We start from the raw sequence: 19,778 nt of genomic DNA on the forward strand, positions 1-19,778 counted from the left end.
GCTGGAGGAACACACCATTTTTAGAGACATCCCTTCTGAATCCTCCTAATCTTGTGCAGAATCCTTTTGTCTTATCCCATCAAAGTGTGACAAAGCTTTTTCATGGGGGTTGTTTTACAGATGCTCGTAGCTCAACGCGATTTTCCTCATTCATACGCCGTTGCTGCTGTTAATTGTGTCTGTTCCAGGAACACCTCTGGGCCCTGCTGGGATGAATGATGGGCATGGCTGTCATTGAAGGTTTCCAAGGGAAAGGGGAGGGGATGGGATGCAGAAGAAGCTGGAGATGCCACCAGGCTGGGGAATGGCCCCTCACCATCTCTCCTGGGGCTGGTCCTGGTTGGTGCTGAGGTGTGGGATGTGTAGGTGTTCTCTGTGCTTCAGGGAGAAGATGATAAATGTATTTGGCAAAACTGTTCTTCAGAGCTGGGGGGAGTTTGCAGGGCTCATCCACAGGGTTTGGGACCCATGGAAGCTCCCTCCTTGTCTGACTCTACCCCAAAATCTTACCAGTCTGTTTTAAAAATAAAGGCACAAAAGCTTGGTGCTGTGCTGTTTCTGCTGGCTCTGACATTGTCAGGCACTCCTTGGGCTGTGACTGAGATCTGGGCATCCAGGATTTTCTGGTGTCTGGGAAAATATTCAAAATTAATTTCTCCCTTCCCTCCTCCTTGGGAAAAAAAAAAAAAAGGAAGAAAATAGATGATTGAAGCTTGCTAAGGGTTTTCTGTTACACCGTTAACTATGCACAGCTTGTCTCCCAACAGCCCCTAAGGCCATGGTCCTTTATCCTCCCATCCATCTTGTGCCTGTCATGTCCCAGTTAAAGTCAGGATGTTTCTGTGGAGGAGGAGTGGAGACCCCTTGCAGATGTGACTGCACATTGTGGGCTGTCTCAGACCACAGATATTTTAATGCTTTGTTTCCCTTGTGATGAGGCCTTGAGCTCCTGCAGCCTGTGCTGAGCAGTGCAAGGTGAAGGCACTGCCCCAAGTGGAGCCTGTCCCTTCAGTGTGTCCTTCCCTGGCCATCAGACCTGTAAAATCCCACCATGGGGAATGTTTGGTTGCCACTGGTGGCACAAATCACTTGGCGAGTGATGGGATTTCCCACATCCTGTGGCTGTTTCCCTTTAGGGGAATGGAGGGGGCCTCTGGGGAGTGGAAGTGAAACCAGACAGCTTTTGCAGGCATATTTTGGGGTGTAGGCTGTTCCCTGGCCCAATATTTTGCTTTTATTTACAACCCTCTGCCCCATATCTGCGGGACACAGGCTGCATCCACAGGGTGGCTGCATCCTGGTCCAGCCCCAGGCTGTCTCCCTGCAGGGACAGCTGCTCCCAAGGCATAACATGGAGCCTGAGGGATGAGGGGGATCAGATGCAACTCCCCCTTGCCTTGGGGAGGGTCCCAAACCTGGTGTGTAGCCCCCAACTCCTGGAGGGTCAGGTCATTCCAAGTTGGATCCCAGCCTTGCACGTGGTCTGTCCCTGCCAAGCAACAATCACTGCCGGCTCCTTCTGCCAGTGTCTCGTGTGCTGGTGATGGTTTTAATCATGAGGAGACTTGTATAAAGTTGATGGATGATGTGCTGGTGATTCACACTACCTACACGGTCTCTAAAGTAAGTATATTCATAAAAATCTAATAGAAGCCAAAGCTGGCAGGCGACTTTGGTTACTGGAAGTCTGGTTTTGTCCCAACACATCCTTCTATATCGATTCTTTTTCAAGTGCTAAAAATTGGCTGGCTTCAGTGGAGTTAATCATCATCTGAAATGGAGTTGAGCAATTGATGTTGCTGTATCAAAATGTTTCCCTCTTCCCTTTCCCCTCCTTCCCCCCACTTCCCCCAAAAAAGAAATTCCTGGCTGATACTCAAAATCCAGTTCAGTTCTTGCTGTGCAAGTATTAAACTGTGGGTCTTTTCTTTCAGATTTCTGGATTTTTATGGGCACAATCGGTCTGTTAACAGGATTTTTTTTTTTGTGGTTTCAATGCATTTATATCATTGACCTTTGCTTTAAAAAGTGTCTGACAGTCTTTGCTGGGCTGGAGCTATAAAAAGGAGTGTTGTAAGGGGGCTTTATTCTATGGAAGCAATGACCACAGGCAAAGCTTTATATTTGCTGAGTGATTTAATTCTTGCACATGCAGGACTTGGCTCTTTGCCATGTGTAACATGTTGAAAAAAGGTCTGCTTGAGAGGCATTCAAACCAAACTTTCCAAAACAGTCTTTTTTACTTCTTCAGAAAAAAATAAAACAGCTTTCTTTCCTGTTATTTTTAAGCTAACAAGTAAAACCAAGGGACTCTGCCCCAAAATGCTGCATTGAGCTCTAGCAGGGTCACTGGGGGAATAAACCTCCTTTAATGAAATGAAGTGGGAGTCTGGGTGGAAGGGGGCCAGCCAGGAGGAAGAGGAGGGTGTCATTAAGATAAAGGCCTCATCAGGGACAGGAGGGAGTAAAACTGAGCTCCCTGGACTGCAGGAGGAAGCCAGGGAGGGTGAAGATGATGCAGCTTTAATGCCTGGTCCTACAAAACCCTGCTCAGGGGGTGCATCTCCCAAAGATTCGTTTTCAGGCTAAATATCATATTTTCCTTCCCATATCAGTTACTTTTCTCTGCTTGGCTCTGCCTGTGCCCTACCCTCTTACAGGAATATCTGTGCAGTAGCAGTCAGAAGCAAATAAAAACAAGCTGCTTTTTGTTTGCGCTTATTTTAAACATTGTGACAACGTTTGGATTAATGTCAGGTCTTGTGAAAAGCTCTTTAAAAGTCAAACATACTGAGCTGCTTACCAGCATCCCTTTGAATCCTGCATCTGCCTGCTGCCCTTCCAGATAATGGTCTGGAGAGCAAGGAGACATCATATTTCTTTTTCCTTCTTGTAGTCAGGCCATTACATGTGCCTGGGGTTTCAGATTCTGGAACTATTTAATTGTGTAGCCACTTGGGCTGAGGTCCCTGTTTTGGTGTTTCCTCTTCCTTTGGCAAGCAAACAAACAACAGAAATATTAAATTATGCTGATTTCTAACAGAAGCAACGTCTTCTCCCAAACATTGCAATCTACTGCATTTTAATTAAAAACAACACATCAACAGTGCATCGGGCTTCTATTAGTTTTAATCAGCAGATTCTTCTGGAGGCTTTTAGAGGTGAATTGTGCCTTGCTCACTATTCAGCTGGAGGAGAGGGGGAACAATGGATGAGCTTTGTGCAGGCACAGCAAGCCCTGAAATACTGAATTTAAAAGGTATTTCAAAGGTGTTTAAAAGGTGTTTGAATAGGGTGGAGGTTATAAAGGGGAGAGCCAAAAGAAGGGAGATCCAGCAGCGTGCAGGGGTGTCTGTGGGTGGTACCTGCCTCGTGTGCAGATAAATCCATCACCTGGAGGAGACCAAATCCTGTTTATTTGGGTTGCTGTCCTGGTTCCCTGTGCAGCAGGCAGGGCTGAGGTTCTCTGCAGGTCACCCCAGGGCTCTCAGACACGTGGAGAGGCACTCAGTGCTCCCTGCCCCTCGGCTCAGGTGTTGGCTGTTCCCCGTGTGCAGGTGGGATGAGCCACTGCCGTGCCCAAGGCTTGATGGGAAAGAGCATTTCATCCATTCCTGTGATTCCTGGGAGAGCTGAGCTAAATGCTGCCAGGGTAGCAGCATTATGAAAGCGAAGGGTTTGAAGCCTCTGTGTGGAGAGAGTGGCTTGGAAAGCCAAAGGAATGAGGGTAACCTTTGCTTTTTATAGCTCCTGGTATTTGTTTGCTCGTGGCAGCCACCAGCAATGCCCTCTGTGTTCGCTGTGCAGGGCTCCACCCTCCTGCAGTCACACTGTGCCCAAGTAAACAGCTTCTGTCTGGGGTCAGCTGGAGTGGAAACCTTCTCTGGGGAAGGGAAAACCCTCTCTTGTACTTCCTGGCCCTGCTGGGTAGCAGAAGTCAACTGGAGAGAGGCTTTGCCCTCTCTCCATCCGTGGAGGTGTCGTGTGGAAGGGATAAATGGGGTCACGGAGGAGAAGTGGAGGGAGTGCAGGTGGCTGACACCTGCCCTGGCTGGAACCTGAGCGAGACACCTGAGATCCTGTGCCAGCTCCCAGGGGAGCCGGTGGAGCAGGTGGTGAGCAGGGAATTGTCTGTTCACCCGAAAATCTGGGAGGTGCTGCTCGGCACTGGTGTGGAGGGGAGGTCATTCTCCATGTGGGTGCTCTGCTATTGTCCAGGCACAGTGACCACGGGTGTCCCAGAGTCCTGCAGGACCCGGGGCCGGTGCTCGGTGGAGCAGGGACTGAGAGGGGCTGTTGGAGCATCTGCTGGGGCTGATGCAATGGGATGGCTTTGGGCCAGAGCTTTCTAGAATGAGCCATGATTTCTGGTGCCCAGCTGGAAATTGCTGTCGGGGCAACTGGCTTGGCAGAGACTCGGCCTTTCTTGAACTTCCCATCACTTTTTGGAATCGGTTGCTCGTGGGTTTCATGTGCTGCTTCCAGCAGAAAGGAGGAAAAAGAGGGAATGAAGTCCAAAACCCTGCCCTGCAGGTTTATACCTTGGATGACTTCCAGTACAGCCAGGTTTCAGTGTTTGTTTTTCCCTCTGCAGCTCTGGGAAGTGCCAGTGTAAGGTGGGTGTCACGGCCCTGAAGTGTGACCAGTGCAGTGATGGATATTACAGGTTTAATGAAACCACGTGTGAGCCCTGTCAGTGCAACAACCACTCCCAGACCTGCAACAGCTCAACAGGTGAGTGCAGGGGCTGCAGACTTCACCTGTCTCCTTCTCTCTGGTTTTTGCTGTTTGCTTTCACACACCTCTGCTCTTATCCCCTTCATCTACATCTTTATGCCTCGAGTACCCAAAATTTTTACCTTAAAACTGAAATGGAAGTGCAGGGCGAGGATGGAGCTGGTCCTCTTTGAAGGAAGGTAATAAAGGCTGTGTGTTTTACCCCAGGCTGCAATGCAGAGCCTTAATTCAGCAGTCTGTATCGAAAATCAGGGCTCTATTGTTCTCTGCACTTACATAAACACAAAACATGGGCTTTTTAAGAGCTTTTGTTTAACTGCTGTTTACCTGGAAATATATACTGTACTGGCACTGACTTAAGGGGACATTTTGCTACAGATAGCAGGATTAGAGCTGGAAAAAACTGACAGCGCCTAATTAATATTGCCCACTTTTTATAAATTGGCCGTGTTCATTTTCCTAGATCGTTTCTTTGATTGTCTCTCACTCAGATGTTGATGAAGTGCAAATGTCCAGGCACCTGTGCTTGAACAGCTTATGGGAGGGCAGAGGGGAATCTAATCACTTTCCCATCTCCACTGGAAGGACAGATCCCAGAGGAGAGATGTTATGTGATTGCCTGTGCAACCCTCACTTCAGCCACAGGACTCCCTTAAGAATCCAAATTCTCATCCAAACTTCCAGCTGAAATGTGGTTCTGTGATATTTATCCAGGAGCTTAGAAAGGGGTAATAATTCAAACTAATGTTGAAGAGCTTTTGTGTAGCTGGCAGAGAGGCAGAGGCCATCAAATGAGGTGTTTCTGGGCAGTTTCTGCCCCAGTGTTCCCCCCGGGCTGTGTGTTGGCAGCAGAGGAACAGGCAGCTGCAGTGCTGGTGCCCCGATCCCTCTCGGCGTTAGCGGCGGGTGCCGGATCTGTGCTCCCTGAGGATGAATTACTGCATTTCCCTGAGGATGAATTACTGCATTCTCTCCTCTACTGAGCCCAATGTGCTTATGTCCTACCAGCATTGAAGGATATGAGACTGTCCCTAAAGCTGTGCACACATCAGCTGTGTTACTGATTTGGAGCTGGGTGTGTGGGTTTTGTGAAGGAGGAGATTAATCTGCTCTTCCTTTTTTTTTCCCCCCTCAGTGTTCTCCCTGCTTTTGATTTATGAAACAAAACCCGAAGAAAACCCAGCACAGACCTTGTCCCTGGGATGGGGCTTTTCAGGCAGCCTTTCTGCTGCTGCTGCCCATCGCTGCCCATGGCATTGCAATGAAAAACCCTCATTTTGGTTAATGACCTTCTGTTGATTTGACAAAAATATTATTATTTTTTTTTTAAATTTTCCTCCATCGGGGGGTGGGGGAACCCAACAAAACCAGAACAGAGAACAGTCAATTAAAGATTAGATTTGATACTTAATAAATAAGGAGAACACTCAGCTTGCTTTAGAGGCTGCACTCTGTGTGACCTCCCCAGCTTTGCATCGACTCTGTGTAGTCTTTGTCAAATTTTCAAGGTTTTTTTTTCCCATTAATGCTGTACTTTGGGCTCCCTCTGCCGGCTCTGCAGCTGGTTCCTGCTTGGCATTGCTCTGTCCAGGAGGAATATTCAGAATTACTGGGCATAAATAAATAAACTGGGCAGTGAGAGCTCCCCAGGCGACAGCACTTCCTCCGACACGACCCTTGCACCCCGTGGTGTGTCTGTGCAATCAGGTGGGTTGGTTCTTCCCAGCTGGGGTACTGTGAGGTCTGATCCTTCCTGAGGGCATTATTGGGATGAGAACTGCTATTAATTATTAAGGCTTTCCACAGTGATACCTGATGGCAGGCCTGTGCGTGCTCTGCAGGGCTGAGCAATGTGCTGACTCATGGAAATGCAGCCATTTTGCAGGGCTGGTGGGGATAAATGTGAGTGATTTCTGCCCATGGGAAAGGCACTGGTCCTGAAATGACCAAGACTGTGCAGACAATGCAAGTGTGATTCCAGATTTATGCCCCCATTGATGCCTGTGGAGGACAGTCCAAGGCACCTGTGCTGTGGCCGGGAAAATGAACTTCCCATGAGTTGCCCTGTCCTAGGAATCCATCCTGCTGGAACAGCTGATCAGGGTTTGCTGCTGGAGAAACCGAGCCCAGCAGATAATTTTCCCCTCTAACCCTGACATCTCTCCCACAAAAACCACTGGCTCGTGTCTGACAGGCTGCTGAGGGAAGAGCAAGCAGTGGGTGGGAGCTGACGCCGAGCAAGTGTCTGTAGTCATCAGGGTGCTGTCAGCGCCCTGCTGGGGGTGAATCAGCTGCTTCCCGGGTTTGCTTCCTGCCCTCAGCCCAGAGATTGGCTGCAAGGACACTCCAGGCTGGCTCAGGGATGCTCAGCTGCAGAGTCATCGCTGTGGAAAGAGAGGAGCAGGAGCCATGCAGTGTGTTGGGCTTGTGAGGGAGCCAAACTGTTCTGATATTAATAAGAAAATCTATTGTGGGCTTTTTAACAGCCAGCATTAACCTAAATCAGGATTTTTTCCCTGTGGTTGGTGTTGATATGAGACTTTTCCATCCCCCAGCAGCACTGCTGGATCAGCTCAGTGAATCTGTGCTCTCACATGAGGTGAATATGCTGCTCTGTGCCACTCTGCTTTACAGAAGGGGGTTGTTGCCTTTGCAGAGCGTGGTACTGAGATTTAATCACACAAGCTTCCCTCAGCTCCCTGCCACCTCACTGAGGAGCTGGCTGAATTACAGCGTGTTCCTGGTGATGGATGGGCTTTGGATAGAGGCTGTGCTTTCGTAACTAGGGAGATTTTTCTTCTCTGGTCACAGTGGTATCAAAATGCAATTTGGAGGCCATTAGGACACAGCCTGTGCTGAGACACGGCACGTCAACTTTCTGATTCAGGGGCTTCCCCAGGAAGGGGAGGTGGCTCATGTGAGCCCCCAGTTCTCCTCTGTTCCTCTGGGAAGGTCAGTGACTCGCTGCTGCCTTCTCCTGTGTTGGGGATGGAGAAGCTGGAGCCACGCTGGTGGGATGGAACAGCCTGTCCCCAGAGCAGGACGGTGGCACACCCTCACCCCTCACCACCAGCTCTGGGGTGTAGGAAGTGGCTGCACACAAAAAAACCCGAAGACATAAACCCGAGGGACCCCTTGTGGGGGTGGGAGACTTGAAGCTTCAAAATTCCATCTCACTGTTGCAAAGGCAAACTGAAATTCCTTTCCTTGAGGAGAGTTTAACGTTGGTAGGCCCTGTTTACCTGCAGTGACCTTTCAGTGATGAGCTGTGGGGCCTCTCTTCTGGGGCCACCTGCTTTTTCACATGATCTGTGTGTGTGGAACGAGGGGATGAGCATCAGAAGGTCATAAGAGGCCAGGATCATGTTTTGGCCAGAGGGCATCCAAACCCACCTGTGACCTCCGATAATTGAGAGCGCTCCACGCGCATTCTTGCTCCAAATGTTCTGCTCCAGTTCCTGCTGCTGAACCATTGCCTGTGCTCCTCTCCCTTCCCCAGGCACCTGCCTGAACTGCCAGGAGAACACCAAGGGGGACCACTGTGAGCTCTGCAAGGAGGGTTTCTACCGCAGCGCCCATCCTGCCCACGCCTGCCAGCGCTGCCCCTGCTCCACCGTGGCATCCACCGGCACCTGCCGCTTACGTGAGCCTTTTCTTTTGCTCTAATCCCTCACAATGAACGTTGCTCTCTTCTGTTAAATTGCCCCCCAGAGTGCATCAGCCCAGTGAGGTGTTTTACAGCCTGTGAATCTCCTGTTTGTGGGCACCTTGTGGAAGTAGTTCCTGCTGTGACGTGTCCCTGGTGCTTGTGCTGCCTCTGGTGAGAGTGGCTGTGCAGTGGAGGGAGCGTAGAATCGTAAAATCATGTCAGCTGGTTTAGGTTGGAAGGGATCTTAAAAGTCTAGGTCTAACTCCCAGTGTGTTGCTGCAGCCTGCTCTGAAGAACCTGCAAAATTTTGCAGAGAGAAACTGCTGAGCCTGTGGCAACCAGGAGAGGTGCCCAGCGGTGCCATGTAGCCATCCATACCTCTGAGCCTGCTTCTGAACATCTCCATGGGACTCCAAGTAGAGATTCCCCAATGTAACTGAGAGAAGTCATGGCTGTAATAATCATATGTATAACTTTTTTTGATACTTCCTTAATCAGTTTTGCAATCAAGGCACTTCTGGCTTCTTATAGGCCAAAAAGTTCTTGCAGATGACAAGCATTCCTGATATAGTTCCAGCTGTTCTCTGAAATTGCCTGTTTGAGACGGAAATATTCAGGAGTAATGATCTCTTTCCTTAGCAACGTGCTGAGAGTGCTCTGTGAGGCTGGTGTGAGGCATCAGAGACTCCTAAAGCTTCTTTTCCCCCTAGGAACAGAGAAAAACTGCTGCAGTTCAAAAACTGTGTTTCCAGCTCAAAAACTGGAGTTTGGTTAATACTTGGGTGCTGCTGATTTTTGTCAGAGTGCCTTGTGGGGAAAAATCCCCGTGCCTCTCGCAGAGGGGCTGCGGCACATCCCTGCTTTCCTTCCTGTGTCCCCCAGAGCCTGGCGAGACCGTGCCGAGGTGTGACCAGTGTAGAACGGGCTACACGGGCCTCAACTGCAACCAGTGTGACAAGGGCTACTACAACTCCGACAGCATCTGCGTCAGCTGCAACTGCCACGGGAACGTGGACCCGGCGCGTTCCCCCGGCGTGTGCCGGCCCGACAGCGGGGAGTGCATCGGCTGCCTCTACCACACCGCCGGCTTCTACTGCGAGCGCTGCGAGGAGGGCTACACCAGGGACCCCGAGGGCAGCAACTGCACCAGGAAAGGTAAAACAGGCTCCTCGGGTCTGCCAAAGCCCCCTGTGCAGCTTGGAGAGGGAGCAGCGTTGGTTGTTGGCGTTGGTTTAGGTTTATCTGGCCTGTGGTGAAGGGAAGAAAGCTGGATGTTTGTAATGTGTTGGTGCCTGCTGGCCCTGAAGTGTGGTCTGATTCTGGACTGTGGCAGACACTGTTAGTGAACAAGCTGGAAAAGAAAACCCTATTTGCAGTGAATTTAAGTGTAGGTTTTCAGACTTCCATTGCTTGATGTCATCATGGCTGGGCTTCGCGAACGAAGATTTGGGATGTCATAGTGCCCCGTGAACTGTCCTTACTGACTGTTCCATTCCACAGCACTGGCTGGTTCCCTAGGAAGGCTGTTCTTAATGTTATCACTCTTCACACCCTGCAAACAAGAGCTGCTTGGCCCAACTTTAAGTATTCTGTGTTTTTTTTTCTTTCTAAATGAGGAAACCAAAGCTCAGAAAGGTGAGATCCAAACTTTCAGAGAGAGTCAACACCAGAATTTGCTGGTAGCGGTTCTGGGGGTCTCATCAGTCTCCAATCCACTGTTTGTAGCATCTCAGGTGCAAACTCTGGTGCTTAAAGGGGCTGCTGCACAGCAGGAGAGCTTGGACTAAAATGAAAGAAAATGATTCTGAAGTTGCTCCTTCAGTGTTTATCTAGAGGTTGGTCCTTACATTGGATCTTCAGCTCCATTCGTGGAAATATTACTGGTGTGATGTATTAGATGAGGGAACCCAGAGTGCAAGGAAGTGTCTGGGCATAAATTCAGCCTTATCACCAACAGAGGTTCAATTCAGATCTTCCATCAGGAGCTAATGTGGTTTTTTAGTCCCGTGCTGCTCTCTGGACATGTAATCACAGAGTCCTTCCCTGCTCAGGGAGGTGATCAATACAGCAAAGTTGGAGGCTCATTAGCTGTAACAGTGCTGTCATGCAGCTGGAAACAGCACTTTTGCATCAGCTCATCCATTACCTCCCCCTGCACAGCTCTGGCTTTGTGCAAAGATCCACATGACCTTGCTCCATTAAAATCCATATATATGGCTTTGCTTGTGTACTTGTAGCTTTCACCATTCGGTTTTATTTTATTGGCATTGTTATAGGCAGTTCCTGATGTGGGGGAAGATTGTTGCCTTTCACAGGGACTGGGACATGCTCTTTGAGCTTTCCTCTTTCCCTGACACTTGTTTTTCCCCTTTCTTATTAAGCAGTTAAAAATGTGTGTGGTTTCTTTCCCGTTTCTTACACACAAATTGCCTAAAAATTGACATGCTGAGGTACTGAGCATTGACTAGTTTTAGGTTAAGATTTTCCTAAACCACGAGTGCATTGGAGTGGCCCAGTTCTGAGGGGCTTCTGGAGTGAAATCATCACCCAAGTTGTGTTTCAGTGATGGCAGCTGAAAGGAGACAGCAGGTTCTGCACAGCCTGAGCAAAGCTAAACCCAGCCCTGGGTACCCACAGAGCCTTAAACCCGACCAAGATTCTGATGGTTTCAAGGCTGATGGAGAGAATACTCCAAGGACGTGCGGGGTGACTAAAGTCAGTGTTCCCAGCCCCAGAGGGGATGGTGTTCCTGCTGCCATGGTGAGGTAGAGCAAGGACTCAGTGGTGCAGTGTGGCTCTGTGCCACCCGGGAGCTGGCGCGTGGGCTCCCGCCGGAGCTCACTCCTTGCGGGAGGCAGCAGAAGCTTTGCCGAGCTGGCATCTCAATCAAGCAGCTGGATGTGATGCTCACGTCAAAGCTGCCAAAGCAGCCCATTGAGCGAACAGCTGCTGCTCTCAAGGAGCTGCTCTGGGACATCTGGAGAGCTGGCACGGCCCCGGGAGCGGAACAGGCAGCGCCGTGGCACGGCCCTGGAGCGACGCCGCGGCCGGAGCTCGGCACTGCCCGCCCTGTCACCGGGAGCTGCAGGAAATGTCTTCACCCAGGGCCTCCGTGCCAGCACTGAGCTGATGCTGACTCACAAATAAAGCCCAGAAAAGTGCTGTTTCCTTGCTGGTGAATCAGCCATTGTCTCTGTTCTGTTTTTTTCCCTAATTATAGCTGCTGGCGGGGCTTGCCAAGGATTGAGTGTTGATGAAGGAATTTGGGAAGGATGACTGAATTCCTCATGCCCTTTTCCCAAAGTCAAAGGTTTTCCAGGAACCTCTTGCTCATATCATGTTGCTTCCTACTGCAGAATTCTGCCCATTATCCCATAGAGAAACACCTTCTGGCGTTCAGCATCCTGAGTATCCTTATCAGCCTAAGGCAGGACCTGCAGATAATAGAGGAGCTGCTGCAGGGAGGGGGCTCTGAGCAGGAGGCTCCATTAGGTGTGTGATGCCCATTCCAGAGGCATTTCTTCATTGCATGAACTGGGAACGTGACAGCCCAAAGTTAACTCGTGGGAGTTCCCCTGAGGACCCGTGGCAGGAGATGTGCTGAGTATTTCCAGCTCCTGTTGCCACTGGAGATGCAACTTAGTGCAAAATTAGTCCTTCGGAAGTGACTCTCCTCCTCAGTCATAATTAGTAGATGTTCAGGAGAGCTGGATCTGTACAGCACCATCAGCTCTAATTGCTGCAGCTGTACGTGGGTTTAAAATGAAGTTGCTTTTCCGAGAGCAGGAAGAGAGTGGGAAAGAGGGTGAAGAGAGTCCTGTGGAGCAATAGGTGTAGAGAACATTCTGGCTGATTGAGGCTTCAGCTTCTGGAGGGTTCCTGCTGCCTAGACTTGAGAGTCTAAAATAGATCAGGTTATTCATGTGAGGAAATGCTTTATTAGTTACTTTTGTGAGCTTAATACTCAGGATTTATGGTGCTCTCTGAGGCCTGTGGCTCAGCTGGTTTGATGCAGGCGTAATGACTTTGCATCCCAATTATGAGATTTCCAGTGTTGACTTGTCACTGACTCCTAGATCTGAGAAAGTACTTATCCCATGGCTGCTGGAAGCAAGGCAGGTTCTTGGATATTTAGTGCCAAGAAGAAGGCAGAGCTCGTGGCACACTCTGGTAGTTCCCATGTTCTTTCTCATCCATGCTCATGTGGCAGCAGCTGAAACCAACACGGGATCCCAACTGGCCCCTGCTGTGTTTGAACGCTCCATAAGAACATCCACAGTCTTTTTTTTGTTGTGATTTGGTCACCTTCTCCTTCTGGCTGTGCAGGCAGGGGGTTTCTGTGAGGTTTGTGTACAACTTCCTCACTCAAAAGCAGAACTGAGGTTTTTTGCCCTTTTACCTAAAGCAGTGCAAACACTGAAACCTGTTGCTAAAGGCTGTGATGGCTGAATACTTGTGGTTCATTTTCTCAGTTTTGATCTTCTTGTTTGTACAGGTAAGACAGAAATAATGTCATGAAAATAATCCTGCATCTGGTGCACTGGTTGTGAGGGGTTTAAACTCCTGGAGTTGCTGTGTCCTCCCAGCCTGACTGTGCAGCCACGCAGACACCAAGTGACACGTTGGTTCAGAGTCTGAATGTGCTGAGCTTGGTAAAGCCCCGTTTTCATGGGCTGAACAGGAGCTGGGCTGGGTGACTTGCTCTCATCACTGGCTCATGTATGGAACACTGAATCCTGACTACTTCACTTATCCCTCCAGCACCAGATTTTTCATAGGGATGCTGCAGTCCATGGGCACTTAGCACACAGAATTAGTTTAATAAATCATGAAACCCAACCCTGGCAAACCATTTTGTAAACTATTTAGAAAAAATACCAGCTTTAACAGTGTAGACTTAACTGCCATAATAACTGATATAAATGTCAAATCTGTTCTGTTTGTGTTCGATTCCAGCTTAGCAGATTTTTATTGATCATTTCTTATTTGTTTCGTAGAAGCCACTCTTGGCCCAGAAACAAGGGAGTTTACAACTTCTGCTCCAAACACCACCAAGGCAACATCATTTTCCACGGCGGTGCTGAACAGTACGTTGTCCCCAACAACTCTACAGACGATATTCCCCGTCAGCTCCTCTGACAACAGCACCTCTGCCTTCGCAGACGTGTCGTGGACTCAGTTCAACATCATCATCTTGACGGTGATCATCATCGTGGTGGTCCTGCTGATGGGCTTCGTGGGCGCCGTCTACATGTACCGTGAGTATCAGAACCGAAAACTGAACGCTCCTTTTTGGACCATTGAGCTCAAGGAGGACAACATCAGCTTCAGCAGCTACCACGACAGCATTCCCAACGCCGACGTGTCGGGGCTGCTGGAGGACGACGGGAATGAGGTGGCACCGAACGGACAGCTAACGCTGACGACTCCCATGCATAATTATAAAGCTTAGGAGCGATCCAGCTATTCCAAAGTTGGCTTCAAAAAGCTACAGGGCTTGTGGAAGGGGTGTCAGGATCCGTGCCAAGGCTCCACGCAGAGGAATTTGCTCTTCAGATACTCTGATGCTGGGCGTGCTGTAGCTTGCAGGTGAACAGAAGGCAGTGTAGTACATCCGAATTCCAGGTAACGTGGTGAAATGCATTCAGTGTCCTGTTCTCCATAAAGATCCACAGAATTCACTGTTGTTAAACACTTGATTGTGCTGGTCTGAAACATTTTGTTATGAAGAGGTGGTGGGGTGGACAGAGCAGAACCCCGGTGAGGAATCAGAAGCTACTTCATTTCCAGCCAACCCAACACTTGTGTCTGCATCCTTTAGTTTGAGAAGTAGCTCATGAAGTAACAGTGGAATTTCAGGAAACAAACCTTTTAGAAAGGCATCATTTTAGTTCCTGATAGAAATTTGTTTGAAAGGAGGACAAAAAAAGGGAAATAATTGTTCACTGTGCTACTAAAAGGCAAGTAGAGGAGTGAGTTGCACACTTGAAAAAAAGTCACCATTATCTGTTTCCACTAAGCAGGGAAACAGGATAAAAATCATGAGAACATTTAAATTAGGGAAGAGACTAAGCTTTTCCCTTTCTGAGTATTTATACAGGGTGATGATGCTATTAAAGCATAGCAATCCAGTTTTTTCTAGAAGGAGTTAATGAACTTGTATAGTTTCTGTGCAAGGGAAGACGACAAGACATCTCAGGGTTGCCGTGTAAAAATAAAAGCCAGGCTTAATACCCTACCCTGATAGAAATGGTGTGTTCTGTATATAAAATGTAATATATCTTCTTGGAATTGTATTTGTAATTATTTGTAAAAAAGACAACCAAGCAACCAAAAAAAAAAACCCCAACAACGTAACCATGAACCCCTTCCCAACCTCCCCTACTCCCCAGGTCATGTTTTATCCTCTAGATTTTAATTGTACAGCGGTTAGTGGCATTAAAACAAAAACAAAACATGAGGATTGTTTAAAATATTGTAAATGAGATGGCAATATTGTTGGAGCTGGGCCTCTGGCAAACAACGACTGCTTAAAGCTTTTCTTCTAGTGTCATTGAATAACTTTCTTTTTTAGAGAAAATGTGAGTGCTCCCTACTTGCATCTGTCAAATCTTGCCATTCCTTTAAATATAGTGTTGCCATGACTAGGGCCGAGTAGGTGTCCAAAAATCGGATGTACCAATCTGTTGTTTGCTTTTAAATCTCTATCCAAAATGCAAATTCACTGTCACGAACACACTGAGAGCCTGGTCTCCATGGCTGAGGTTCTCTGAAGCAGCTGCTCATGGGGTGAAGGGATCCCATCGCCACCTCTGATGGGGCAGATGTGCCAGAGGGCTGAGTGCAGCCTCCTGGCCTCTCGAGGGGCAAAAGCAAAGGTCTCCTGGGTTTTGGGTGGAGACAGCTTTGAGATGAGGAGCTCACAGGGGCAGATCTGCACTTCGAGGCTCAACAGGTAAAAGTGCACCATGGGTGGTTTCAGGAGTTTAACGTAGCACAAGGTGGGGGGTGGTTCAGCTGTCAAACAAACCTACAGGGAACAGGTTTTAGAGAGTCCCTTGATTTCTGTGGGAGGCTGGTGGGCTGTTTGCAGAGGGAGAACACCAAACAGGCAGCACAGCACGGGGAGGTCACACCAGGGAGCTCCTCAGCTGGTCCCTGCAGCCTGTGAGCCTCAAGACGGGGGTCCCGCCCCTGGAAATCAAACCATTGCATTGAAACGGGGCATGGAACAAATATTTCACCTCACTCCTGCCCAGCCCCAGAGCTGCAGCTGTGTTGCTGTTCGTGGTGAGGCTTCACCAGCAATTAATGCTGAGGTTCAGTGAAGTACCTGCTAAAGGTCAGCAGGAGCTGGCGGATGCATCCTCAGAGCCAGGCAAGAGTGGGTATTTCTCCGGGTGAAAAATGGTAGGGAGAATGTGGTGGTTATTTATTTGATTGCTGGTGCTGCGTGGAGGCTTTTCTTATCTTTGGAGGCTTGGGAGGGGGGGGAAATAGGTTCTTTAAACACATGCACAAAGATGCCATTTCTGCCTCAAAATTTGAATTGAAGATGAGGCACGACAAGGCAGGAGGGAAATAGTTGAGGTTGACCAAGGGAAATGGTGAGGGCAGAGTGTGGAATTGCATATAGGCCCAATGGGAAAGCTGCAGTTGCCTGCTGTGGGCCTGGGTGAGGTCCCATAGTTTAGGTAATAAATCTGGCTGATGTCATTCATAATGGGGTTACTTTTAGTAATAAAACGGGGGAGGACTGGAGGAGAAAATCTGGATATTGCTAATCCTGGAGTTACTCACCGAACTCTTAAAGAGCAGGGTGGTGCTGAAATAGAAAATTTCCTAAAAATTGTAATTATTTAGCATTGCTAATCTAGTGATACACTTGCACTTGGTCACTTCATGGGGTGGGGCAAGGTAATTTAGGAAGTGTTAGTTTTGGGGAGTGATACTAGAGGGCAAAGTGAAGGACAGACTGTTCACTTTAATGTTTCTAAAATACTTTAGTAGATCTTTTAATCTCTGCCACAAAACACCTCTTCCTCAAATTTTGGTGTGACTGGGCTGCTTTGTAATGGGAACAGACTAGGATTTTTGTCTCACTGTAGAAATAAGGACCATCTGCACAAGCAGAGCGTGGGCTCAGGTGCTGAGCCCTCCTAGTCCCTGCCTGCCACAGCACAGGAGGTGTTGGCACCTGGGCTGTTTCTGACCTTCAGAGTGCTCCAAACACTCTGTGTTTGGGCAGAGGAGGAGGTCAGGATGCCCTGCAGTCAGGATGCGAGGGGGGGGGCAGTACAGCTGTTGTCTGTGGGTTGCACATCTGGATGAAGGGATGTAGACAGCCTCGCAGGTGTGATGGGAAGCTTGGTTGGGCAGGAGGGACCTGGCTGCCCAGGCTTGGATGGCAGAGGAAAGCACAGGATGTCCTTTAGCAGGGCACAGCGAGGATGTGGCACTGGCACAAGGCTTGTTAGATGGGAGAATGACTCAGCAGGGACCCACCAGCCACCTCCTGCCACCCAGGCCTTGGCACTCGAGAACAACAGTTAGAGGAGGAGGTCGATGCCTCAGCAAGGAAAGAATAAACAGCTCTGTGTTTGGCTTTGGTGATGTGAGACCAGATCCTCCGTGCTCTCATCAATCATACCTGGCAGCACAGAGGGGAGGAAGAGGCTGAGCTAGCTCTGTCTCTAGTCAGCTCTGACTGGAGAGGGTGCAGAGCTCAAACACCTCTGCTGGGTAATGAAGGTCACCAGGACCACGACCTGTGTCATAGCTTGTCATGAGGCTTCCCAGGTGCTCAGGTTATGCCCTGTTGGGGTAGGGGCAGGTAAACCAGAAATGGACTCTCAGGGCTGCTTTGAGGCCCAGCTCAGCAGCCAGCGAGGCAGGGGGAGGCATCTTGTAGGGCTGAGGTGACGGTACAGCTACATGTGGCATTCCTGAGGGGCCACCGGGCAGCACCTTCTGCCCGGATCCAGCAGTGAGGAGACCCCAGAGAATGGGGTCGTGGCGTGGCAGCTGCAGAGCTCAGAGAAGGCACAACAGGGCAGGGGAGGCTGGGTGGGTGTGGGAAACCACCTCAAGGCATGATCCTTGGGGTCATGAGGGCCGGGCTGGTCCGTATGGGGTGAGCCCAGTTCTGCAGTAAAGGCGAGAGGCAGTAAAGGGCACAAAGGTGTGTCAGGCCTGGGGCAGCCTGGAGGGCTCACGGCTGGGGAGAGCAGTTGGTGAGCACAGAGTGCAGCAGATGTGCAGAGAAGGGGTTGGGTTAATGAGAATAGATGATCTCGAGTCTCGTGAACCGCCGTGGCTGGAAATAGCTGCGAGGAGCACTGGCCCTGGGGAGCTGTCAGGAGATGTCAGCCCCTGGAATGGTAATTCCCTTGGGCCAGGCTGAGCAAACTTAGCATTTAGGAAAGAGGAACGGATGTGTTGAGCATCCTTCAGGTATGCTGGGTCAGTTAACCACTGCTGTGCAGCACTGTTACCTTCAGTGTTACAGGCAATGTAAACGTGGCAGAAAGTTTGCACAGTCTCCTTTAAATAAAGGGTATAAAAATACTTTTCTCTTTAAAGTGAAGTTTTAGAATGAGCTCCCACAGGACTCTGCTCTTTGTGTGTCAGAGGAATGGATTAAAATAAGAAAAATGTGGGCCTTAAAAGTTGTACTTGCTCCCAACTGAAACCCATCAGTCTCACTACACGTCCAAACACGGCGTCTCCCAAGCATATGCTATGCTTACAAATGCATTTCTAAAAAGAAAAAAAAAGTGTATGATTTGAATATATGTCAGAATTTATACAGAAGAATGTTATTTAAAATGAATAAAAATAAATGTATATAATTTGTATCTATGCCACTTGGATTTTTGCATCTGTGGTTTTGTTCATTGAAGTTCAGCAGGAGTCTTTCCAATGACAGAAAGGATTGAATCTGATCTCATCCTGGTAATGATATTTGTTCCAAGAGAATTATTCCTTCATTATAGCCCTGTATGTGAGATGAGAACTGAGGCACAAAAATGTTTTTTAACATCAGATATCCATAAGTACAGTTGACATCCTGTGTCGGATAATCCAGCTAAAAAATGAGTCCTCTGGTCTCTTGTGTCTGCTGTGAACCATCCCAGCCCTCAGCTGCTCACGCTGACATGTTTGGGATCTCCACAGTCAGTGTCTGTTCTCCCACTGTTTTCTATATCATTCACACGGACACATTTTGTCAGAGATGTGAGTCATTAACAACAAAACCCTCAGAGCAAAGCTAGAAATGGGATGAGGATATTGGATCAGTTTTTTCTTCATGACCCCAAATGTCTTTCAAAGGCCATTTCTGCTATAGATACTCAGAAATCCACATGTGTGGCGTCACTAGTTTTGAACACTTTGGGGAGTGTCTGTGGAAAACTTGTGTTTCTGTCTCACTTGGCGGTGTTAAGAAATTAATTTATTTGCAAATACAACTGCTAAAGGCTCAGCTTTTCTGCTGAAAGCTGTGTCTGACTCTGCAGCCCTTATTAAGCAAAGAAGTTAAGAGGTAAGGCTTCATAAACTGAGCGAGCACTTGGTTTTAAGTGTTCATTCAAATGTTTAGCTGAGCCAGAGCTATATAAGTAAGGGCCACAGCGGTGAAATTCCAGGGAGTTTATTGGGACCTGATTTGCATTAGCAGAGCAGTCGGGCTGTGTATGACTTAAGTTAGGAAGAATCTTGCTGGGAGCTGTGAGAGGAGGAGGCAGAACTGAGAGCTGAACCAGGTCCCCAGAGTGGAGAGTGAGAGCAGGAGGGAGAGGAGGACCCTGACAGTGACATCCACCCTCCTTGTGCCACCACAGCACAGCACAGTGAGCAGCTGGCTCTTGTCCTGCTCCAGGGCAGCTTGTGCTCGACTCATCCCTACACTACACTCACCATAAGTACTTCCTTCCCAGACTATCTATAGGGACTCTCTTTCTGAGGTGGGAAGGACCTCGGGCTTCCTTGAGAAGCAGGGAAGTTCCAACACAGCTTCTTGGCATGAGGATTTAGTGTAATCTCCCCAAATGTGCTGCTAATTAAGCTAAGGTTAAACAACATTAAGCAGATTATGAGAAGGCAAGTTGTTAACTGCTTCTAGAGGTATTTCCCAGGCCTTTCTGCCCCCTCAGCTTCCTGGTGCTGCTGCAGGTTTCAAAACATTGTGCAGTGCAGTAACCCAGGGAAATTTCCCATCCTATCTGTCTGTATATACATAGACTTATAAAATCCTGGAATGTTTTGGGCTGGAAGTAACCTTCAAGATCATCTGGTTCCACCCCCTGCCATGGGCAGGGACACCTTCCACTAGACCAGGTTGCTCAGGGCCCCATCCAGCCCAGCCTTGAACACTTCCAGGGAAGACAGACAT

General features: G+C 48.8%; 1 protein-coding gene across 1 annotated transcript in view; it reads left to right on the forward strand.

Annotated features, from left to right (window-relative positions):
* MEGF9 (multiple EGF like domains 9) overlaps positions 1-14,841 on the forward strand; it is a 46,984-nt gene extending 32,143 nt beyond the window's left edge. Inside the window, exons 3-6 of the mRNA XM_051807980.1 lie at positions 4,595-4,734; positions 8,237-8,380; positions 9,269-9,541; positions 13,384-14,841. Coding sequence (XP_051663940.1) covers positions 4,595-4,734; positions 8,237-8,380; positions 9,269-9,541; positions 13,384-13,838 — 1,012 coding nt within the window. The 3' untranslated portion in view covers positions 13,839-14,841. The remainder of the gene's footprint in view (positions 1-4,594; positions 4,735-8,236; positions 8,381-9,268; positions 9,542-13,383) is intronic.
* Positions 14,842-19,778: the final 4,937 nt, after the last annotated feature.

This window comes from Manacus candei, unplaced genomic scaffold, assembly GCF_025592945.1.
Source record: "Manacus candei isolate 608988 ecotype Guabito, Panama unplaced genomic scaffold, ASM2559294v1 h1tg000071l, whole genome shotgun sequence".
In the NCBI taxonomy this organism is placed as follows: Eukaryota; Metazoa; Chordata; class Aves; order Passeriformes; family Pipridae; genus Manacus; species Manacus candei.